Source organism: Oncorhynchus tshawytscha, linkage group LG01, assembly GCF_018296145.1.
Source record: "Oncorhynchus tshawytscha isolate Ot180627B linkage group LG01, Otsh_v2.0, whole genome shotgun sequence".
NCBI classification, from domain to species: Eukaryota; Metazoa; Chordata; class Actinopteri; order Salmoniformes; family Salmonidae; genus Oncorhynchus; species Oncorhynchus tshawytscha.
In genome coordinates this window covers 6,240,158-6,265,913 of record NC_056429.1, presented here as the reverse complement: position 1 = coordinate 6,265,913, position 25,756 = coordinate 6,240,158, and the positions used below count along the sequence as shown (strand labels likewise).

The 25,756-nt window shown below is 41.5% G+C and overlaps 1 protein-coding gene across 1 annotated transcript; it reads right to left on the bottom strand.

Annotated features, from left to right (window-relative positions):
- Positions 1 to 2,599: 2,599 nt before the first annotated feature.
- On the bottom strand, positions 2,600 to 24,470 carry LOC112263615 (vesicular glutamate transporter 2.1). Its single transcript, XM_024440107.2, has 11 exons — positions 23,786 to 24,470; positions 21,635 to 21,890; positions 20,885 to 21,003; positions 19,035 to 19,149; positions 9,847 to 10,021; positions 9,370 to 9,512; positions 9,127 to 9,276; positions 7,462 to 7,594; positions 5,381 to 5,491; positions 4,309 to 4,436; positions 2,600 to 3,976 (listed from the first exon to the last, which is right to left on the bottom strand). The coding sequence occupies exons 1-11, from the start codon at positions 23,881 to 23,883 to the stop codon at positions 3,650 to 3,652; spliced, it is 1,755 nt and encodes a 584-aa protein (XP_024295875.1). The 5' UTR covers positions 23,884 to 24,470; the 3' UTR covers positions 2,600 to 3,649.
- Positions 24,471 to 25,756: the final 1,286 nt, after the last annotated feature.

The window sequence follows — 25,756 nt, the reverse complement described above, 5'->3', positions numbered from 1 at the left end:
TGTCTTAACGTCAGACTAATGTGTCTTTCCCTCAGACTAATGTGTCTTAACGTCAGACTAATATGTATTTCCCTCAGACGAATGTGTCTTTCCCTCAGACTAATGTGTCTTTCCCTCAGACTAATGTGTCTTGCCTCAGACTAATGTGTTTTGCCTCAGACTAATGTGTCTTAACGTCAGACTAATGTGTCTTTCCCTCAGACTAATGTGTCTTGCCTCAGACTAATGTGTCTTTCCCTCAGACTAATGTGTTTTTCCCTCAGACTAATGTGTCTTAACATCAGACTAATGTGTCTTAACGTCAGACTAATGTGTCTTTCCCTCAGACTAATGTGTCTTTCCCTCAGACTAATGTGTCTTAACGTCAGACTAATGTGTCTTAACGTCAGACTAATGTGTCTTTCCGTCAGACTAATGTGTCTTTCCTCAGACTAATGTGTCTTAACGTCAGACTAATGTGTCTTAACGTCAGACTAATGTGTCTTAACGTCAGACTAATGTGTCTTTCCCTCAGACTAATGTGTCTTAACGTCAGACTAATATGTCTTTCCCTCAGACGAATGTGTCTTTCCCTCAGACTAATGTGTCTTTCCCTCAGACTAATGTGTCTTGCCTCAGACTAATGTGTCTTTCCCTCAGACTAATGTGTTTTTCCCTCAGACTAATGTGTCTTAACATCAGACTAATGTGTCTTAACGTCAGACTAATGTGTCTTTCCCTCAGACTAATGTGTCTTTCCCTCAGACTAATGTGTCTTAACGTCAGACTAATGTGTCTTTCCCTCAGACTAATGTGTCTTAACGTCAGACTAATGTGTCTTTCCCTCAGACTAATGTGTCTTTCCCTCAGACTAATGTGTTTTTCCCTCAGACTAATGTGTCTTAACATCAGACTAATGTGTCTTAACGTCAGACTAATGTGTCTTTCCCTCAGACTAATGTGTCTTTCCCTCAGACTAATGTGTCTTAACGTCAGACTAATGTGTCTTTCCTCAGACTAATGTGTCTTAACGTCAGACTAATGTGTCTTTCCCTCAGACTAATGTGTCTTTCCCTCAGACTAATGTGTCTTAACGTCAGACTAATGTGTCTTTCCCTCAGACTAATGTGTCTTAACGTCAGACTAATGTGTCTTAACGTCAGACTAATGTGTCTTGCCTCAGACTAATATGTCTTAGACAGTCAGCGGCTCTGTGGGATGAGCTATTGAGAAGGTTCCGAAGCTTCATTCAGTGCTTTAACCCAGTTGTGCAAAGCTGGTTGAAGTGATGTCATTACATCCAGTTTAAAACCATTTCAACCAATTAAGATTCATCTGATTATAATGATGTAATTTCAAACAGTTTTTTGCCCCGCGCTGGGAAAAATACAGGAAGTAATGGACGGAAAGAAAAATAAAGGATAAAGCCACTGTTTAGGTAGTTATTTCTTTATAAAATGATTTCAGCATTTATATATATATAACACTTTTTTGACATCAGCAAACCTCTCCAATAAACACCATATTATTAGAAGCCATACAAACACATTTATAATTTATACATAAAACGTCGGACTCAAAGCCCAAATATAGCAACATTCGTCAGTACTTTTTCAGTATTTGTATATATTTTTCTAAACACCTTTGCAGAGAATTCATTATTATTACTTTTTTTTAGCAAACAATAAGAAAAGAAAGGACATCCCATCGATGAAGATTCATTCAAGCCAATGAACATTCATGATAATTCAGTGGGTTATTACACAAATACCATATACATTAAAAATGGACCACTACTGTAGGTTGGCAACGAAAGAAATGAAGACACATCTAGATCAACACGAACATTCAATTGTTTCCGATTTTTAGATCTTCTCGTCTGGCAAAAATGTCATAATCATTCTCTGTATTATAAAGCAGTGTTGTAATTTGTATTTTTTTTTTTCTCCCTAAGAACAGCAGCGATTTATTTCATATAAACATACACTTTATATTCTCTTTTAATCTTTATGACAACTCCCCCACAAAAAATAACTAGTTTGATACAGCAAGCCAGTGTTACACTAGTTTATAGAACAGAAACTGGATGGATAGTAGCAACCGTTACAATGGGGGAATTATTGCAATGCACATCAAACACAGTTGCTCAATCAATGATGCCCTTGAGAGAAAAATTATCCTTCACACGTAGAAATACAATAGCAGTCAAAGATGGCCACCCTGTTGTCATGATGCCAGGGTGCCAATGTTCATTCTAGTGTAATTCTGTGCTTATAGTGCAATCATTATATGTATATATATTTTTTTAAATCTCTCATGAATACCATATATGAACATATATATGAACATATGAACATAAAAGTCCATGTTATCACTGGTATGGTACTAGACACATTATTTCAAAATATAGCAGTGAAAGGGATGAGGACTTCCAGTGGCTATGAAAAAGCTGTATCAGAAACATCTATTTGAGCAAATTCATGCAACAACGCACATATAAATATTACACTGAGTCTTACACACACACGCACGCATGCACACACACACACACACACACACACACACACACACACACACACACACACACGCTCACACGCACACACGCACACACGCACACACGCACACACACACGCACACACACACACACACACACACACACACACACACACACACACACACACACACACTAGTTTAAGTCTTTTCCTTAGTTGTTTAGGCCTTGCTCAAGAACAAGACTTTGTTTTGTAAGCGGATCATACAACTCCCTGAAAAGATTATGTCCGTGAAAAATATGGCCTTTTTACATCAATTTGTCACACAGATCGACGACCCAAATCCACAATAGTCTCACAGAAACAGTATATCTATAAAGTACATAAAACGCCATTGATAAGAAATATAATAATATCTATTTTTTTTTTTTTTTTAAGTTTTTTTTTTTTTAATACTTACAGTATCAGTGCAATCAGAAAGTGATATTTCAGACAAGGGTTTTATAGACCTATGAAGTTCACAATATCTGGCTCGTTTGTTGTTTCAAGTACATTTTTTATGAGGTTAGGGAGCCTTGAAGGTATAATAACTAGGCCTACCGTTGCCCTTAAACTGCTAGGATCGAAGGCTCTAGATGTGCGACATGGGGATTATATAACTGGAAATATATTTTACACTGATATTTTAACCTGCTTGTGTGGAACCAACGCGTGATTTTATTATTTTACATTTTCTTTCTCAATATACGTAAATATTTTACATACAGTATCTAATTTTTTTATGCTAATTTGTGCAAACCACAATGGCATTTCTCTCTCTCTCTCTCTCTCTCTCTCTCTCTCTCTCTCTCTCTCTCTCTCTCTCTTTTAGTGGGTGAACTACCCTAGCCTGGTCCCAGATCTGTTTGTGCCGTGGTCATTGTAGCAGTGGTCTATGGTCATTGTAGGCGTTGGCAAGACAGCACAAACAGATCAGAAACCAGGCTAGAACACCCCCACCGCTGCCATAACATGATTATATCTGGGGCCATATGTATCAAGCATCTCAGAGTAGGATAGCTGATCTAGGATCAGCCACCTAATATTATTTATTATGATATAAAAGGCAAAACACGATCCAAAATCTGCACTTCTGCGCTGATACACTCGATACATACGGCCCTGTTCTATGAGTAGTCTCAATCTGCCCAGGTCTGCCCAGCTGGTTCCTCCTCTACATTCTCCCAGCTGTCTGGTGCCACCCAGCCCCCGTTGAGCCCAGTTGTAGTGGCCCCGTAACTCTTCCCTGCGCCTACTGCCGCCATGCCACCACTATAGCCCTGTGTGATGTCACCCGTCTCCTCTGCCAGCTCGTCCTCGTCGATGAAGCCACACTTCTCGTCGCTGGTCAGCTCCGGGTCGGCCCATGGCTGCTTCTCGCCCGACGCAAAGATCCCGTAGAAGATGACCCCTCCGTAGTGAACCAGGGCAGCGATGAGGAACACCCATTGCCACTCCTCTCGAGTCTAGAGACAGGAAGTGATGCCAGAACACAGGAAATGGGAGCTCTGGTGAGTAAGATTTCAAAAGTGTTTATAACACTTCTGTTGGCGTGAAGGAACATACTTTGTCTATATATGGTAAACCATAACAATTATAGTGGTATATTGTAGTTAACTAGTTAACTTGGAACTAGTAGAACATTTAACCGTTAACCACATACACCCCCTCCCCCAGCCCCCAAAAATAGCTTCCTGAAACAGAATGTGTACCTAGTTATTATCCTTGGTGACCTACAGTCTAGTTATTATCCTTTATTATCTACAGTCTAGTTATTATCCTGAAACAGAATGTGTACCTTGTTTTTGGTCATGGCCCCCACGATGAGTGGGCACACCATCCCTGACAGGGTTCCCACACCGTTAGATATACCCATCAGGATACTGGCATAGCGAGGGGCGATATCCAGGTGGTTCACATTGAAACCTACAAAATACATCATTTTATGAAAATGGTCAAGAAGATCAACAGTCAGTATATGTGTGATTTAAAAATCTGAATTTTAGGTTGAGTCAACACACCATTCAACCAGATAATATATTCGACCTTATTTGCATATTTCCCAGTGTGCCTTTAGAGCAAATTGTAGTTACTACAGGTTGAATGTGTTTGTTAAGTGACAGAGACATGGTTGTTGTATTCAGTGCCTTTCAGTCCTGTAGCGTTCACCAAGCGAGCGTCCAAGTGAATATGTAACATTGTTATCTTTCCATTTAAAACGTTTATGACACAACATTATATACCGTACAGTATATCAGAAGACCTTTATTTGAGGGTTCAGTTACACCCTAACACAGTGGTCTGAAACTCCTGGTTTACAGGCCATATCATACCGGCATGAAACATTATGCTGGCTTGCAAAGTTGTGTGTAATTCCAACAATTTAAACTTTTAATCATCCGCAACCTGCATTGAGAATGACTGCTGGAGTAGGGAAGATTGACTATTGAGACTACCTAAATCATATAAACTGGAAAAGCTATTTACTGAAACAAGCAATTATGAAAATGAACCTGCAATAGACCATGCTGGGAAATAGAATAATGAAGTGAGTTGTTTGGAGCAAACATGAATTTGTAATTCTACTCAACAAGCTTGTTCAAATTTAGCTCACTTCGAGCAGAGTTTGTTGAGTAAACAAACTAACCACATTAATGCAAATTCTTGTCCACTCAACTCACAGAATAACACTGATTAGGCAATTGTTTAAGTTGGCTTTTGTTTATTTAGTACAGTGAACGCCGAAATATTAGCTTTAAGAGGTGCACAGCCGACAAAAGCTCGGAACAGAATTAAATCCCGGGCCTAAAAGAGAGTGTTTAACTTTAATTTAATTGTTTACAAAATCTTTAAAATGTTCGACTACTCACCTGATATAGCGAAGCCACTGAAGCCCACAGCCATAACCAGGAAAGAGATGGCCACACCCTTGGTGTGAGAGAAACCAACCACGAGAAGCAGAGTGGCCTCCATTCCAAACCCTACACACCAGGCAACAACAATACATTGTAATCATTTAGCAGATACTCTTTTATCCAAAGTGACTTTCAATCAGTGCATTTAACTACAATAGGTGTAGTAAAACAACCTCATATCACAACCTTTGCAAGTGAAAAAGCCTCTTAAAAACAAGTCACTATCTGCCAACTCAGTGCAAGCAAGAGTAAAGGAAAACCCTATTATAGTTAGTATGCATCTTGGTGACCTACAGCCTAGTTATTATCCTTGATGACCTACAGCCTAGTTATTATCCTTGGTGACCTACAGTGTAGTTATTATCCTTTATTACCTACAGCCTAGTTATTATCCTTTATTATCTACAGTCTAGTTATTATCCTTGGTGACCTACAGTCTAGTTATTATCCTTGGTGACCTACAGTCTAGTTATTATCCTTGGTGACCTACATTCTAGTTATTATCCTTGGTTACCTACAGCCTAGTTATTATCCTTGGTGACCTACAGTCTAGTTATTATCCTTTATTATCTACAGTCTAGTTATTATCCTTGGTGACCTACAGCCTAGTTATTATCCTTGGTGACCTACAGTCTAGTTATTATCCCAGGTGACCTACAGTCTAGTTATTATCCTTTATTATCTACAGTCTAGTTATTACCCTTGGTGACCTACAGTCTAGTTATTATCCTTGGTGACCTACAGTCTAGTTATTATCCTTTATTATCTACAGTCTAGTTATTACCCTTGGTGACCTACAGTCTAGTTATTATCCTTGGTGACCTACAGCCTAGATATTATCCTTTATTATCTACAGTCTAGATATTATCCGTTATTATCTACAGTCTAGTTATCATCCTTGGTGACCTACAGTCTAGTTATTATCCCAGGTGACCTACAGTCTAGTTATTATCCTTGGTGACCTACAGTCTAGTTATTATCCTTTATTATCTACAGTCTAGTTATCATCCTTGGTGACCTACAGTCTAGTTATTATCCCAGGTGACCTACAGTCTAGTTATTATCCTTGGTGACCTACAGTCTAGTTATTATCCTTGGTGACCTACAGCCTAGTTATTATCCTTGGTGACCTACAGCCTAGATATTATCCTTTATTATCTACAGTCTAGTTATTATCCTTTATTATCTACAGTCTAGTTATTATCCTTTATTATCTACAGTCTAGTTATTATCCTTGGTGACCTACAGTCTAGTTATGATCCTTTACTATCTACAGTCTAGTTATTATCCTTGGTGACCTACAGTCTAGTTATTATCCTTTATTATCTACAGTCTAGTTATTATCCTTGGTGACCTACAGTCTAGTTATTATCCTTTATTATCTACAGTCTAGTTATTATACTTTATTATCTACAGTCTAGTTATTATCCTTGGTGACCTACAGTCTAGTTATTATCCTTTACTATCTACAGTCTAGTTATTATCCTTGGTGACCTACAGTCTAGTTAATATCATTTATTATCTACAGTCTAGTTATCATCCTTTATTATCTACCGTCTAGTTATTATCCTTGGTGACCTACAGTCTAGTTATTATCCTTCATTATCTACAGTCTAGTTATTATCCTTGGTGACCTACCGTCTAGTTATTATCCTTGGTGACCTACAGCCTAGATATTATCCTTTATTATCTACAGTCTAGTTATTATCCTTTATTATCTACAGTCTAGTTATTATCCTTGGTGACCTACAGTCTAGTTATTATCCTTGGTGACCTACAGTCTAGTTATTATCCTTGGTGACATACAGTCTACAATGTGATATGAACAGGTTAGGAATGTGTTATGTATAGGTTATGCATGTGTTATAAAGTCCTTATGTAGCTAATCTTTATCTCCGCAGTTCATGATCTTCCAGACCATGACGATGGAAGTTGACAGGATGAACTGTATAGATTATGAATGTGTTACACAGTTTTCTATGTAGCCCTTATGAAATCTCTATGTAGCCCTTATGAAGTCCTTATGTAGCCCTCACCTCCACAGTTCATGATCTTCCTGACGGTGGTAGTAGACAGGATGTTTCTGGTGCGTAGCCAGTCAGCCAGCTGTCCTCCGATGGGTACGATGATGGTCATCACCAAGTGAGGCAGGGCCGACACCATGCCCACCTGACAACGTAAACATCAACATCAACATTGAATATACACAATAACAATAAAGGGCTTTATGATGGTCCTCAGTAAGTGTGGAGGTGCCTACAGCATTAACACCTGACAACACATACAGTGAACCATAAACATTTCAACTTTCAAGTTGCCTGCAATTAAACATCAACATGGCAGTCAATGCCAAAACTGACAACCCATTGAAATGGTCTATCCAGATACATATTTATTATGTGTCAAAGTTCATTTCAGAAGTCTGTTTCCAACATGTGCGCAAATTCTCCTTGTATGTTGTTCTGTGTTGAGATCTTTCAAACGCAGATTAGTTTGTCATTCATGGCCTTGACGTGTTCCCATGTATCATGATGTCACGATGTCATGATGTCATGATGTCATGATGTATCATAATGTCATGATGTATCATAATGTCATGATGTATCATGATGTCACGATGCCATGCTGTCATGATGTCATTAGGTGTCATGATGTCATGCTGTCATGATGTATCATGATGTCACGATGCCATACTGTCATGATGTCATGATGTATCATGATGTCATGCTGTCATTATGTGTCATGATGTCATGATGTATCATGATGTCACGATGCCATACTGTCATGATATCATGATGTCACGATGTCATGATGTCATGATGTATCATAATGTCATGATGTATCATGTTGTCACAATGCCATACTGTCATGATATCATGATGTCACGATGTCATGATGTCATGATGTCATGATGTATCATAATGTCATGATGTATCATGATGTCACGATGCCATGCTGTCATGATGTCATTAGGTGTCATGATGTCATGATGTCATGCTGTCATGATGTATCATGATGTCACGATGCCATACTGTCATGATATCATGATGTCACGATGTCATGCTGTCATGATGTCACGATGTATCATGGTGTCATGACGTATCATGTTGTCATGACGTATCAGGATAACAGTAATGGTGCAGGGTGCAGAGGGAGTAGAAAAGAGAGATATCATCTTTCAAGCTACACCTCTTAAATCAAAACAGTGATTGTCCCAGAACACGTCTTCCTACTCCCCTTTAACCACCACTGACTCCAAATATCACACCGAGGCTATAATTCACACCCTGATCCACAAGAGAGCCAGAGATCCACCCAGCATCTGAATTATTACACTTGTCAGACCAGCCTGAGTTATATCGCTTGCGTCCCAAAATGAAATGCTATTTACTACGTAGTGCACTACTTTTGATCAGAGCCCTGGTTAAATGTAGCCGGGCCAATAGGATACCATTTAGGACGCGGACCAGGATGTGTCTGTGTTTGGTGTCTAGAGGACATTTTACCCTCAACGTTACGAAACGGAAATGAAATCCAACACTGGTACTCAGTAAAGCAATTGATATGCCCCGTACAAGTGATGTACATATGACACAACGGATATGTCTGATGAGTTTTGTCTGCCCCGGTTACGTCTATCACAAATCAAGCCAACTATTCACACCTGGCTGGTATTGTGAGTGAACGGCTCATCCTTTTACCTTGCTGATCTCAAAGCCGAACACCTCCTCGAAGTAGGCCGGCTGGCTGATGAGGAGCAGGTAGAAAGTCCAGCTCCTGCAGAAGTTGGCCACGATGATAGCATAGACGGGCATTGAGGTGAAGAACTTCCTCCATGGAGTCTTGTATTTCTGCAGAGCCATAGTTGTGTATAGCAGAACACGTGTCAGTTAGTTGGATAGGTGGAGAAGTGGAGGAGAAGGAGGAGAAGGAGGAGAACTCACGCTAGCAGGACCGAATAGTTCTTGACCCTCTCCGATGCTCTCCTCGATGTAACGTCTCTCCTCGGCGGTGATGGTGGGGTGAACCTCTGGGCTCTCATAGGACACCAGGATCCAGAACATGTACCAGAACATCCCAAAGCAGCCTAGAGCGAGAGACCGAGACAGAGACAGAGAGACAGAGCGAGAGAGAGAGAGCGAGAGAGAGAGAGAGAGAGAGAGAGAGAGAGAGAGAGAGAATGATAGAGAGAGTTATATTACTGTTAATCTGATTCATAAAATATGAGGTATATGGATATTTCTGGTTTATTCCTGATTTTTTTAGTCAATAGACACAAATAAAGTCAAATAGACAATCTTGTCTCAAAAAGCATCCCCCTAGGACAGATGTAGCTACTCTAAGAATAACTATGGACAGTGATTTAGCCAGGATAGTCCACTCAGTAACAAGTGCCACTGTTTTCCAGGTGATGAACCTACCGTACAGATAGAAGACGGAGGACCAGCCAGAGTACTGGACCAAGATCCCAGCCAGAGGCATGGCTATCACGGCACCAGCATAGGATCCACAGAATGAGGTGGTGGCCAGACGGCTCCTCTCCAGTGGTGGGGCCCACTTACTCCAGATGCCATGACAGGCAGGGTAGGTCACTCCCTACGGAGGAACACAGAGTATATGATATATTATACATATATACATTATAGTGTGGTATGACAGGCTGGGTAGGTCACTCCCTATGGAGGAACACAGAGTATATGATATATTATATTGTACATATATACATTATAGTGTGGTATGACAGGCAGGGTAGGTCACTCCCTATGGAGGAACAGAGTATATGATATATTATACATATATACATTAGAGTGTGGTATGACAGGCTGGGTAGGTCATTCCCTATGGAGGAACACAGAGTATAGGATATATTATATTATACATACACTACCATTCCAAAGTTTGGGGTCACTTAGAAATTTCCTTGTTTTTGAAAGAAAAGCACATTTTTTTGTCCATTGAAATAACATCAAATTGATCAGAAATACAGTGTAGACATTGTTAATGTTGTAATTTACTATTGTAGCTGGAAACAGATGATTTTTAAAATGGAATATCTACATAGGAGTACAGAGGCCCATTATCAGCAACCATCACTCCTGTGTTCCAATGGCACGTTGTGTTAGCTAATCCAAGTTTATAATTTTTAAAGGCTAATTGATCATTAGAAAACCCTTTTGCAATTATGTTAGCACAGCTGAAAACTGTTGTGCTTATTAAAGAAGCATTAAAACTGGCCTTGAGAATCTGGAGCATCAGCATTTGTGGGTTCGATTACAGGCTCAGAATGGCCTGTAATCTTGTTCTGAAACTCGTCAGTCTATTCTTGTTCTGAGAAATGAAGGCTATTCCATGCAAGAAATTGTCAAGAAACTGAAGATCTGGTACAACGCTTTGCACTACTCCCTTTACAGAACAGCACAAACTGGCCCTAACCAGAATAGAAAGAGGAGTGGGAGTTCCTGGTGCACAACTGAGCAAGAGGACAAGTACATTAGAGTGTCTAGTTTGAGAAACAGACGCCTCACAAGTCCTCAACTGGCAGCTTCATTATATAGTACCTGCAAAACACCAGTCTCAATGTCAACGGTGAAGAGGTGACTCTGGGATGCTGGCCTTCTAGGCAGAGTTCCTCGTTCCAGTGTCTGTGTTATTTTGCCGACGAGGATAATTTCCAAATGACTTAACCAAATAGGATTTAATATCATCAAACAAATATTCAGTAATAAATCCGATTGGGATGAGTCGGTGTTTGTAAACGGCACTGACAACTGAGCGGACAGTTTTTCTCATTAGTCAAATACAAGGAAGATTATCATGTCTTATCTTAAAATAAACTGACACGACACATCTGAGCTGAACATTCCTATTCTGGATAAACGGGTTGAGGTGGGACTGCGGCTGTGTTAAATGGCAGCCTATTCGACCCTGGTCAAAAGTAGTGCACTGCTTAGGGAATAATATATATATGGAATCGGGTGCCATTTGAGACTATATATGGAAAAGTCGCCATTTGAGACTATATATGGAATAGAATGCTATTTGAGACTATATATGGAATAGAATGCTATTTGAGACTATATATGGAACAAAGTGCCATTTGAGACGATATATGGAATAGAGTACCATTTGAGACTACATATGGAATAGGGTGCCATTTGAGTCTATATATGGAATAGAGTACAATTTGAGACTATATATGGAATAGAGTACCATTTGAGACTATATATGGAATAGAGTGCCATTTCAGACGCGACCTGAGACTGAGGCAGCCAGGGCAGATTCAAGCTAACGATCCTACTTCAACACAAAAAGAGAATTGCTCCCATAAATTTTCAATTACTCACTAAGTGGCACACAATCAACTATTGATAGACACAAATTGCTTGGGCCTGCTGTGGGAGTCACCCTGAAATGCTAATGTTTAATTTGCAGTAAGAAGTCGATGCACAAGGGAGGACTGAGCACAGACACAGACTGCTTCTGTTTCTCCATTGAGGAATGGAGGGATGGAGGGATGGAAGGATGGAGGGATGGAGAGATGGAGGGATGGAAGGATGGAGGGATGGAGGGATGGAAGGATGGGGGATGGAGAGATGGAAGGGTGGAGGGATGGATGGAGGGATGGATAGATGGAGGGATAGAGGGATAGAGAGCTGGAGGGATGGAGGGATGGAGGGATAAAGGGATGGAGGGATGGAGAACTGGAGGGATGGATGGATGGAAGGATGGAGGGATAGAGAGATGGAGAGATAGGGGGATAGAGAGATGGAGGGATGGAAGGATAGAGGGATAGAGAGATGGAGGGATAGATAGATGGAGGGGTGGAGGGATGGAGGGATAGAGAGCTGGAGGGATAGAGAGCTGGAGGGATAGAGAGCTGGAGGGATGGAGGGATAGAGAGATGGAGGGATGGCGGGATGGAAGGATGGAGGGATAGAGGGATGGGGGATGGAGAGATGGATAGATAGATAGATGGAGCGATGGAGAGATGGAGGGATAGAGAGATGGAGGGATGGATAGATGGAGGGATGGATAGATGGAGGGATGGAGGGATGGATACCTGGATGGATGGAGAGATGGAGGGATGGGTAGATGGAGGGATGGTGAGCTGGATGGATGGAGAGATGGAGGGATGGAGAGCTGGATGGATGGAGAGATGGAGGGATGGTGAGCTGGATGGATGGAGAGATGGAGGGATGGAGAGCTGGAGGGATGGATGGATGGAAGGATGGAGGGATAGAGAGCTGGAGGGATGGAGGGATGGAGGGATAAAGGGATGGAGGGATGGAGAACTGGAGGGATGGATGGATGGAAGGATGGAGGGATAGAGAGATGGAGAGATAGGGGGATAGAGAGATGGAGGGATGGAAGGATAGAGGGATAGAGAGATGGAGGGATAGATAGATGGAGGGGTGGAGGGATGGAGGGATAGAGAGCTGGAGGGATAGAGAGCTGGAGGGATAGAGAGCTGGATGGATGGAGAGCTGGAGGGATGGAGAGATGGAGGATTCCATTCATAGGACAGGAAGATTTAAAAATGAACAAAAATAATAAAGGAAGGATGTTCTTCAGTCTGATAGTGGTCCTTCAGTCTGACAGTGGTCCTTCAGTCTGACAGTGGTCCTTCAGTCTGATAGTGGGGTTTCAGTCTGATAGTGGTCCTTCAGTCTGACAGTGGTCTTTCAGTCTGACAGTGGTCAGTCTGATAGTGGTCCTTCAGTCTGACAGTGGTCCTTCAGTCTGATAGTGGGGTTTCAGTCTGATAGTAGTCCTTCAGTCTGACAGTGGTCTTTCAGTCTGACAGTGGTCAGTCTGATAGTGGTCCTTCAGTCTGACAGTGGTCCTTCAGTCTGATAGTGGGGTTTCAGTCTGATAGTGGTCCTTCAGTCTGATAGTGGTCCTTCAGTCTGATAGTGGTCCTTCAGTCTGATAGTGGTCCTTCAGTCTGACAGTGGTCCTTCAGTCTGACAGTGGTCCTTCAGTCTGATAGTGGTCCTTCAGTCTGACAGTGGTCCTTCAGTCTGACAGTGGTCAGTCTGATAGTGGTATTTCAGTCTGACAGTGGTCCTTCAGTCTGATAGTGGTCCTTCAGTCTGATAGTGGTCCTTCAGTCTGATAGTGGTCCTTCAGTCTGATAGTGGTCAGTCTGATAGTGGTCCTTCAGTCTGACAGTGGTCCTTCAGTCTGATAGTGGTCCTTCAGTCTGATAGTGGTCCTTCAGTCTGATAGTGGTCAGTCTGATAGTGGTCCTTCAGTCTGACAGTGGTCCTTCAGTCTGATAGTGGTCAGTCTGATAGTGGTCCTTCAGTCTGACAGTGGTCCTTCAGTCTGACAGTGGTCCTTCAGTCTGATAGTGGTCCTTCAGTCTGATAGTGGTCCTTCAGTCTGATAGTGGTCCTTCAGTCTGATAGTGGTCCTTCAGTCTGATAGTGGTATTTCAGTCTGATAGTGGTATTTCAGTCTGATAGTGGTCCTTCAGTCTGATAGTGGTATTTCAGTCTGATAGTGGTCAGTCTGATAGTGGTCCTTCAGTCTGACAGTGGTCCTTCAGTCTGATAGTGGTATTTCAGTCTGATAGTGATATTTCAGTCTGATAGTGGTCCTTCAGTCTGATAGTGGTCCTTCAGTCTGATAGTGGTCCTTCAGTCTGATAGTGGTCCTTCAGTCTGATAGTGGTCCTTCAGACTGATAGTGGTATTTCAGTCTGATAGTGGTATTTCAGTCTGATAGTGGTCAGTCTGATAGTGGTCCTTCAGTCTGATAGTGGTCCTTCAGTCTGATAGTGGTCCTTCAGTCTGATAGTGGTCCTTCAGTCTGATAGTGGTCCTTCAGTCTGATAGTGGTCCTTCAGTCTGATAGTGGTCCTTCAGTCTGATAGTGGTCCTTCAGTCTGATAGTGGTATTTCAGTCTGATAGTGGTCAGTCTGATAGTGGTCCTTCAGTCTGATAGTGGTATTTCAGTCTGATAGTGGGGTTTCAGACTGATAGTGGTCCTTCAGTCTGATAGTGGTATATTTCATGCATGTATATTTCAGTCTGATAGTGGTCAGTCTGATACTGGTCCTTCAGTCTGATAGTGGTTCTTCAGTCTGACAGTGGTCAGTCTGATAGTGGTATATTTCATGCATGTATATTTCAGTCTGATAGTGGTCAGTCTGATAGTGGTCCTTCAGTCTGATAGTGGTCCTTCAGTCTGACAGTGGTCCTTCAGTCTGATAGTGGTCCTTCAGTCTGATAGTGGTCCTTCAGTCTGACAGTGGTCAGTCTGATAGTGGTATATTTCATGCATGTATATTTCAGTCTGATAGTGGTCAGTCTGACAGTGGTCCTTCAGTCTGACAGTGGTCCTTCAGTCTGATAGTGGTACTTCAGTCTGATAGTGGTCAGTCTGATAGTGGTCCTTCAGTCTGATAGTGGTCCTTCAGTCTGATAGTGGTATTTCAGTCTGATAGTGGTCCTTCAGTCTGATAGTGGTCCTTCAGTCTGACAGTGGTCCTTCAGTCTGATAGTGGTATTTCAGTCTGATAGTGGTCCTTCAGTCTGATAGTGGTCAGTCTGATAGTGGTCCTTCAGTCTGACAGTGGTCCTTCAGTCTGATAGTGGTATTTCAGTCTGATAGTGGTCAGTCTGATAGTGGTCCTTCAGTCTGACAGTGGTCCTTCAGTCTGACAGTGGTCCTTCAGTCTGACAGTGGTCCTTCAGTCTGACAGTGGTCCTTCAGTCTGATAGTGGTCCTTCAGTCTGATAGTGGTCCTTCAGTCTGACAGTGGTCCTTCAGTCTGATAGTGGTCCTTCAGTCTGATAGTGGTCCTTCAGTCTGATAGTGGTCCTTCAGTCTAATAGTGGTCCTTCAGTCTGATAGTGGTCCTTCAGTCTGATAGTGGTATTTCAGTCTGATAGTGGTCCTTCAGTCTGATAGTGGTATTTCAGTCTGATAGTGGTCAGTCTGATAGTGGTCCTTCAGTCTGACAGTGGTCCTTCAGTCTGATAGTGGTATTTCAGTCTGATAGTGATATTTCAGTCTGATAGTGGTCCTTCAGTCTGATAGTGGTCCTTCAGTCTGATAGTGGTCCTTCAGTCTGATAGTGGTCCTTCAGTCTGATAGTGGTCCTTCAGTCTGATAGTGGTATTTCAGTCTGATAGTGGTATTTCAGTCTGATAGTGGTCAGTCTGATAGTGGTCCTTCAGTCTGATAGTGGTCCTTCAGTCTGATAGTGGTCCTTCAGTCTGATAGTGGTCCTTCAGTCTGATAGTGGTCCTTCAGTCTGATAGTGGTCCTTCAGTCTGATAGTGGTATTTCAGTCTGATAGTGGTCAGTCTGATAGTGGTCCTTCAGTCTGATAGTGGTATTTCAGTCTGATAGTGGGGTTTCAGACTGATAGTGGTCCTTCAGTCTGATAGTGGTATATTTCATGCATGTATATTTCAGTCTGATAGTGGTCAGTCTGATAGTGGTCCTTCAGTCTGATAGTGGTCCTTCAGTCTGATAGTGGTATTTCAGTCTGATAGTGGTCCTTCAGTCTGATAGTGGTCCTTCAGTCTGACAGTGGTCCTTCAGTCTGATAGTGGTATTTCAGTCTGATAGTGGTCCTTCAGTCTGATAGTGGTCAGTCTGATAGTGGTCCTTCAGTCTGACAGTGGTCCTTCAGTCTGATAGTGGTATTTCAGTCTGATAGTGGTCAGTCTGATAGTGGTCCTTCAGTCTGACAGTGGTCCTTCAGTCTGACAGTGGTCCTTCAGTCTGATAGTGGTCCTTCAGTCTGATAGTGGTCCTTCAGTCTGACAGTGGTCCTTCAGTCTGATAGTGGTCCTTCAGTCTGATAGTGGGCCTTCAGTCTGATAGTGGTCAGTCTGATAGTGGTCCTTCAGTCTGATAGTGGTCCTTCAGTCTGACAGTGGTCCTTCAGTCTGATAGTGGTCCTTCAGTCTGACAGTGGTCCTTCAGTCTGATAGTGGTCCTTCAGTCTGATAGTGGTCAGTCTGACAGTGGTCCTTCAGTCTGATAGTGGTATTTCAGTCTGATAGTGGTCCTTCAGTCTGATAGTGGTCAGTCTGATAGTGGTCCTTCAGTCTGACAGTGGTCCTTCAGTCTGATAGTGGTATTTCAGTCTGATAGTGGTCAGTCTGATAGTGGCATTTCAGTCTGATAGTGGCATTTCAGTCTGATAGTGGTCAGTCTGACAGTGGTCCTTCAGTCTGATAGTGGTATTTCAGTCTGATAGTGGTCAGTCTGATAGTGGTCCTTCAGTCTGATAGTGGTCCTTCAGTCTGACAGTGGTCCTTCAGTCCTTCCTTCAGTCTGACAGTGGTCCTTCAGTCTGATAGTGGTCCTTCAGTCTGATAGTGGTCCTTCAGTCTGATAGTGGTCCTTCAGTCTGACAGTGGTCCTTCAGTCTGACAGTGGTCCTTCAGTCTGACAGTGGTCCTTCAGTCTGATAGTGGTCCTTCAGTCTGATAGTGGTCAGTCGGATAGTGGTCAGTCTGACAGTGGTCCTTCAGTCTGATAGTGGTATTTCAGTCTGATAATGGTCAGTCTGATAGTGGTCCTTCAGTCTGATAGTGGTCAGTCTGATAGTGGTCAGTCTGATAGTGGTCCTTCAGTCTGATAGTGGTATTTCAGTCTGATAGTGGTCAGTCTGATAGTGGTCAGTCTGATAGTGGTCCTTCAGTCTGACAGTGGTCCTTCAGTCTGACAGTGGTCCTTCAGTCTGATAGTGGTCCTTCAGTCTGATAGTGGTCCTTCAGTCTGATAGTGGTCCTTCAGTCTGACAGTGGTCCTTCAGTCTGACAGTGGTCCTTCAGTCTGACAGTGGTCCTTCAGTCTGATAGTGGTCCTTCAGTCTGATAGTGGTCCTTCAGTCTGATAGTGGGCCTTCAGTCTGACAGTGGGCCTTCAGTCTGACAGTGGTTATTCAGTCTGATAGTGGTCCTTCAGTCTGACAGTGGTTCTTCAGTCTGACAGTGGTCCTTCAGTCTGACAGTGGTTCTTCAGTCTGATAGTGGTCCTTCAGTCTGACAGTGGTCCTTCAGTCTGATAGTGGTCCTTCAGTCTGACAGTGGTCCTTCAGTCTGACAGTGGTCCTTCAGTCTGACAGTGGTCCTTCAGTCCAACAGTGGTCCTTCAGTCTGACAGTGGTCCTTCAGTCTGACAGTGGCCCTTCAGTCTGATATAGTGGTCCTTCAGTCTGACAGTGGTCCTTCAGTCTGACAGTGGTCCTTCAGTCTGACAGTGGTCCTTCAGTCTGATAGTGGTCCTTCAGTCTGACAGTGGTCCTTCAGTCTGACAGTGGTCCTTCAGTCTGACATTGGTCCTTCAGTCTGATAGTGGTCCTTCAGTCTGACAGTGGTCCTTCAGTCTGACAGTGGTTCTTCAGTCTGATAGTGGTCCTTCAGTCTGACAGTGGTTCTTCAGTCTGACAGTGGTCCTTCAGTCTGACAGTGGTTCTTCAGTCTGATAGTGGTCCTTCAGTCTGACAGTGGTCCTTCAGTCTGACAGTGGTCCTTCAGTCTGATAGTGGTCCTTCAGTCTGACAGTGGTCCTTCAGTCTGATAGTGGTCCTTCAGTCTGACAGTGGTCCTTCAGTCTGACAGTGGTCCTTCAGTCTGACAGTGGTCCTTCAGTCTGATAGTGGTATTTCAGTCTGATAGTGGTCAGTCTGACAGTGGTCCTTCAGTCTGACAGTGGTCCTTCAGTCTGACAGTGGTCCTTCAGTCTGACAGTGGTCCTTCAGTCTGATAGTGGTCCTTCAGTCTGACAGTGGTCCTTCAGTCTGACAGTGGTCCTTCAGTCTGACAGTGGTCCTTCAGTCTGACAGTGGTTCTTCACCGCTGCTACATCCTCCTTTTCCTTCTCTATTTGGTGTGATTTGATGATGGCATCACGTGAGTTTCCTTTCTTCTGTTATTTGTCTTTATATGTGAACAACCCTACATCTCTCCCCCCACATTTATATTTCTTGTTTGCTCTAAAGCTCAGGGTCAGGTATGACAGAGTCTAAGAGCTTCCTCCCCCAAAACAGCATACAGCATTGAATGAAGGTACACAGATAGAATTGTGCATGATCTGTGTAACTGTGTACACAGATATTTATTTATTTATTTAATTTATTTAACCTTTATTTAACCAGGCAAGTCAGTTAAGAACACATTCTTATTTTCAATGACAGTCTAGGAACAGTGGGTTAACTGCCTGTTCAGGGGCAGAATGACAGATTTGTACCTTGTCAGCTCGGGGGTTTGAACTCGCAACCTTCCGGTTACTAGTCCAACGCTCTAACCACTAGGCTATGTGATATGGTATACCAATCATGTGACCTCTGTGATGATCTTGAATGAACATCAAAAGTCTAGAAATAAACACTCCCCATAATACTGATGCACAACAGGAAGCAGAAAAGGCAACTTTGTTAGCAGTGGAGATGTGTCTTGTGGACCTTTCTCCTGTTATTGATGTGTATACACCTATTGGTTTATTTTAATGCTGATATGCATAATTAATGACAAGGTCTCCCTCGGGAAAGAAGTGTTCTGACCTCAATGGAAGGTTAAACAAACGTGTGTGATATAGGACCAAACCAACCAATCAGCAGGCAGCAGCCCACAGTCTTACCTCCACCAGACCTTGTAGTATGCGGACACAGATGACGCAGCGATAGTCCACGCGGGCAGCGGAGGGGATGAGCATGTTGAGGGTGGACGTGAGGAAGATGGCCAACCCGAACACTCTGCGAACAAAGAGAAACAACGGAAATACTATTTGTAAATCAGCCAATCCCAATCCCATACATTAGCTGGCCCTAGCATATCAATTGAATGAATACTGTGCTGTAAACCAAAGTGGACATAAAATACTGTACATGGACCGACATGGAATTATGTTCAACAAAATGGTTTCGTTATTATCATATTTCATGTACAGCTAAAATAATAATATTTTCTCTCTATGTGTTCTAACTATCATGCTGGACATTTAAAACATAAAATAATCAAGATATGAGAAAAGAAAGAACAAAAAAACCTGTCGCATACGCAAAATAAAATGTGTTAATTTCAGCTGAAGCTTCGTTTTAGGGGTGAAATGACAAGGTGAGGACAGTCTGTCACAGCAGAAGGTGCTCAGATGGGACAGACTAGAGACGGTCCCTGCTGAATTACACTAAACCAGTAGAATATTTATCATCTCAATCCTGTCTCAATGTATGATAGGAATATCATAAAATGCATGTATATTTTAGTCATTTAGCAGACGCTCTTATCCAGGGCGATTTATAGAACAGAATATCGCCTATTTCCACATACATTATTTTGCATGGTTGTGTATATAGCCTATACTATTGTCTAATGAAACGTGCACATTTTATTTTAAAGCAACAATTGGGAAATAAAACTGATAGGCCTATTTGTTCATTTTTATCTCGTCCTATCTGTGAACACTTGAGCGCACATAACATGTCTGGCATTACTACTGCCCGTTGCCATGCCTCCCACCGAGTAAAAAAAAAAAAAAGATTCGACACGGTAGTCCCGCGGGAGCTCATTATCACGAGGAGGCACGAGGAGGCACGCCTCGCAGCCGGTAATAGAATCCCCAATATCTGACGCGAGGTCAGAGTCCTCCTCCGTGATACCAGCTAAATCCACCCGTCTGACACACATCTGGCTTTAACAAGTGTCTGCTTTAAACTGAAACGGTGTTACTCTGGTTATACATCTCACAGGTAGATGTCAACGGAAAAAGTACTAGAACAGAACAGAACAAAACTGTGGTGAAGTTTCACCGCAGTTAGAATAGAACAGAACGTATATAGAATAGAATAGAACGTATATAGAATAGAACATAACGTATATAGAATAGAACAGAACGTATATAGAATAGAACGTATATAGAATAGAACAGAACGTGTATAGAATAGAACAGAAAGAATATAGAATAGAATAGAACGCATATAGAATAGAACAGAACGTATATAGAATAGAACGTATATAGAATAGAACAGAACGTATATAGAATAGAACGTATATAGAATAGAACATAACGTATATAGAATAGAACAGAACGTATATAGAATAGAACGTATATAGAATAGAACAGAACGTGTATAGAATAGAACAGAAAGAATATAGAATAGAATAGAACGCATATAGAATAGAGCAGAACGTATATAGACTAGAACAGAAAGAATATAGAATAGAATAGAACGCATATAGAATAGAACAGAACGTGTATAGAATAGAACAGAACGTATATAGACTAGAACAGAAAGAATATAGAATAGAATAGAACGCATATAGAATAGAACAGAACGTATATAGAACAGAACAGAAAGAATATAGAATAGAACAGAAAGGAATATAATATAATATATTAACTGTATTAGGCCTAATTGATTTTTTTCCCAAAAGAAACTTCAGTATAGATACATGTTATACTATTTAATATGTTTTTCTGATGACATTTACCTGTTTGCTGCTAGTCGTGAGCATATCCACCCTCCGGGTATTTGTGTGACGATGTAACCCCAGAAGAATGAACCGTGGATCATCCCCACCGTCTCTGGATCCCAGTTGAACTTCGCTTTCTTCCCAAAACGAAACAATAACACACAGAAACACCAGATGAGGATTTGAACTTGCAACAGTTACTAGCCCAACGCTCTAACCACTAGGCTACCATGCAACCCCAAAATGTGCATAACAATGTCCTGATTGTTCTCTATTTTTTTCATAAACATTATCAAGTAAAATTGTGTGAACGGTATAGAGTAATACTGTTATACAGGCTTTGGATTCTTAAAGGGGCATTCCAACAAGAAATTTTGCTTAGGCCAACATCAAGGAATGTGGAAAAGGATCCAAGTTGGAATTCCAACTCTATTAATTCGCTCATTTAAGTTTGCAGACTTTATGCCTATGATAAAAGTCGTGATGACTGCAGGGTTTATGTGGGCTATGGTGTCTGTTTGTTGGATGACTCATTCAATTGAAATCGTGCCTTTGCTATCTCAGATGCAGAAGAAGAGGGGGCGGGGACTGGGTCATATCGTTCCCATTCCTATTGGCAACCAATTCACTGCCTATATAGTGCACTGCTTTTGACCAAGTCCCATAGGGAGTAGTGCTCCATTTGAGGGTCCCTAGGGTTCTGGTAAAAACCAGTTCACTGTGTATGGAATAGGGTGTCATTTGGGACGTTAAAAATATGACAGGCACCTCTGTGATGATGATCTTGCCATCCTTGTGTATGGTACTGTTATTGACCATGCCCACGATAGCCACGCCCAGGTTACACCGGATGCCGAAGGAGATGCAGAATCCGAGGCCGCTCATGATGGCGATGATGTAACGGCGCGGGAGGCCGAAGCACGTGCAGTCACATAAAGGCGGTTTCTTCTCCTGCTGCTCCGAGGGCCGGCCGTCCTCCGTTAACTCGATCACCTCACCTGTCTTCTGACGTTTCTCCACCACCCTTTTAGACCAAACAGGAACCCGTAGGACTATTAATAACATCCTGTATTTCCTTTAAAAAAAATATCTGGCTATTCTTGTAATTATCAGGCTTATTTAAAAGTTATATGGCAAACACATTGACTTTTAAATTGAATAGGCCTTTAAGCTAAGCTAATTAACACCAGATAGATGGCTACGGCGAGAAAGTGGAGACATTTCGTTGTATTATAAGGTAAAGAATAATGATATATCCACTTATTTTTGAATGTTTTGAAGGACATTTTTGAAGATCATTCGGATTGGTGTGAAAAAAAGTGTTTATTCTCTAAATTAGACTGAATCACCATCTGTTTGTCTATTTTATTATTATTATTATTATTTTTTAAATATATATTTTTTACTCGTTCTTCAAATATTGAAACATAATTTAAAATTGCATGGAAATTTGTAGTAATTTTATTCTGAAGGGCAAATCGAGAGGAAGAGTGCTGATGTTATTTGTGAAACTATGACATTTTACCGTTCCATGTTCCGTTCAGTGTTTTAAATTCCACCTGTTCTAAAAAACGACAGCTTGGCTAAATGAATGCAATAAAAGGACCTTCGTACCGCATTGCAGCAGTACACAGACAGCACGGCACTTACATGTATGCTACATATAGACTGTCTGTGTCGGTATACTGAGAGCTCAATAAGATAACCAATTAAATGTATTAAGATCGAGTTTAGCATTTTATTAGATTAAAATGTAAGATGTATGGTAACAAATGATGGGCTACTAAATTCGATAGATGTGATAAGATAAGATTGCATAGGAAAACCAAGAGTCTTCTGCCAACATTGTGTTGTGTGATGTATCACGCCACTACTATTCAGTGGAATGGTTAACACCTCCAACCACAGGGAATAGAAACACTATAATGAATAAACCATGTAAGAATTTTTTTTTGCTGTTTCAAAAATAGATTGCTAATAAAACGCAATGTAAAACATTTTTATTAGCTCTTACCATTGAATATGTGTTTTACAATTTTTGTTTCAATCAATCATCAATCTTTATAGTGAAAAGCACATTATTTTCAGTCACGAAAAACGAAATTAATTAGCCTAAATAATGCTTTTGGAAAGTCACGTGTTTCAATCCTGACGATTTAGAATGATCGTTTTTTTCTATAATTTTAAAATTATTCGATCAAAAACCTGAATTTAGAAAAAACAAGAAATGTGATCACCATGGTAGCCTATATATATCGAGTATTTTCCTTTAAAAATCCATTCCTTGATTTTCCAATGCAGTGTCGCATTTTACACGACCACAAAGAAAGACAGTTAATATTTAACAGATCGATCTTGGTTAATACTGATGAATATATCATGTAACAGATATCCCCGACCCCTTGTGTCACGACGCGTTCTGATGCATCAATTATTTAAAACACAACCCTCACTCTCCCGGGAAATAACTGATCCTTAAATATTCGACCACTCTGATATTATTGTGCATTTCCACTTCCTGTCTTGTTGATAATTAATCTAAAAATATGTGGGGGGTTTTCTCTTTTGAATTTAGTCCAGAATCACAGCAACCAATTTGCAAGTGAGATTTATTTTCTCGTGGGGTTTTGGTGCAAGTGAGATTTTATTTCTCATGGGGTTTGGGTGTTAGTGAGATTTTATTTCTCGTGGGGTTTTGGTGCAAGTGAGATTTTATTTCTCATGGGGTTTGGGTGTTAGTGAGATTTTTTCTTCTCATTGCCTGGATGAGACAGGAAGCAATTCACACCTGCATTACATATGGATATACATTTAACATTTAAATTCCCTATTTACGCTTTTAATTTGTTAAAAAAAAACGTAATCGGAGGTGAAAAGCAGACAGAGGGAAGGGGGAAGGGTTCGAGCTACTTATTTTACCTGTACAGATGGCCGAAGGTCTTTCCAGCCAATTTCTTCAGCCCTTCTTTACTGGGCGGGAAAGCCCGATGCTTAACGGGTTCGGGATCGGATTCCATGATTCCAAATTCTTCTTGATTTCTGCTCGATTTCTTTTATATTACGATAAATAATTCAAATATGGAATATTGCTAAACATATTCGGTAAAATCTGAATCCGAATTTATGTGCCTCGAGGTTTAGACATCCAATGCCAGGTGTATAGAATGAGCTGAGAAAAAAACGATTATATTGCAGAATTAGGCGACCAATCTGATATGGTATGGGTTCACAGTCACAAAACAGTCTGATAAATCTTCCTTTGCCTTATGCAATGTACATCCATTCAGTGCCATCTTGTAGGCTACAGATCCCAGTCAATTGCTAAAATAAAAAATATAAAAATCACCCTCTTGATAACGTTTGAAATGTGTCCACGATATGATAAGATTATGAGAGAAACAACGTCAATGATTATGCGGAAAAGTCTAAATTGTATGGCTATTTTCCAGTGGAAGAAGCTCCACTCTCCCTTATCTTTCGTGACGACCTACAGTGAGGCAGGTAGCGGTTAGGAGAACGTTCAGCACCACGGAGAGCGAACGGCTGCGCGCGCCCAGTCAGCTGTGTCGTGTACCTGTCGACAGCTCCGCTCCGTGGCGCGCGATACACAACACATGCGCACACTCTTCTCTCTTTACCAGGGGTGTGTTCATATTGGCAAGGTTGATTTACATTCAGTGTACACACTTCGTGACTAAAACATGATAATTGTTGACTGACTGGTTGCATCACTGCCTGGTATGGCAACTGCTCAGCCCCGACCTCAAGGCACTACAGATGGTAGTGCGTACGACCCAGTACATCACTTGGGGTCAAGCTTCCTGCCGTCCAGGAACTCTATACCAGGCGGTGTCAGAGGAAGGCCCTGAAAATTGTCAAAGACTCCAGGAGCCACCCTAGTCATAGACTGTACATCAAGCAGTACCGGAGCGCCAAGTCTAGATCCAAGAGGCTTCTAAAGCAGCTTCTAACCCCAAGCCATAAGACTCTTGAACAGCTATTCAAATGGCTACCCAGATTATTTGCATTGACCCCCCCCCATTTAGTTGATGCTACTCTCTGTTATTATCTATGCATAGTCACTTTAATATCTCTACCTACATGTACATATTACCTCAATTACCTCGACACCGGTGCCCCCCAGCGCATTGACTCTCTACCGGTACCACCTGCATATAGCTCTGCCATTATTATGCTACTGCTGCTCTTTAATTATTTGTTATTGTTATCTCTTAATTATTTAAAAATAATTATCTCTTATTTTCTTAAAACTGCATTGTTGGTTAAGGGCTTGTAAGTAAGCATTGTTCTATTCTGCGCATGTGACAAATACAATTACATTTGATTTGAAATCAAAAACGTTTGTCCTCAGTTTAGAGCCTCTGTCGACCCGAGTCAACTTTTTTTATGCCTTTCTTTCTCTCCATCTCTGGCGGTTAACAGTTATATTTCAATGGGCCCTTCCAGGGCTCTAGGGGCCTATAGTGGCCTCTAGGGGGTACTATGGTAACCAGATTACGATATGAATCAAGTCCTATCGGGTAGAGATCATCAACTAGATTCAGCCGCGGGACGATTTTTCCTTGAGCGGATGGTCAGGTGGCCAGAACACTGTACAAATAATAATGCAAATTGACCACAAGAAGCCCAAACAGATATCATATTTCACTAAAACACAAACATTTCAAACCCTGCTTACATTTGCATACGATCACATAAACTCAGCAAAAAAAGAAGAAACATCCTCTCGGTGTCCACTGCGTTAATTTTCAGCAAACTTAACATGTGTAAATATTTGCATGAACATAACAAGATTCAACAACTGAGACATAAACTGAACAAGTTCCACAGACATGTGACTAACAGAAATTGAATAATGTGTCCCTGATC

Bases quoted from the DNA above. Each gene is read 5' to 3' on its own strand.
- LOC112263615 (XM_024440107.2), bottom strand. From the start codon at position 23,883: ATGGAATCCGATCCCGAACCCGTTAAGCATCGGGCTTTCCCGCCCAGT. The intron at 21,004-21,634 runs GTGCCTGTCATA...CGTTTTGGGAAG, and splicing joins GCAAGATCATCATCACAGAG to AAAGCGAAGTTCAACTGGGA. The intron at 9,277-9,369 runs GTGAGTTCTCCT...ATGGCTCTGCAG, and splicing joins AACTATTCGGTCCTGCTAGC to AAATACAAGACTCCATGGAG.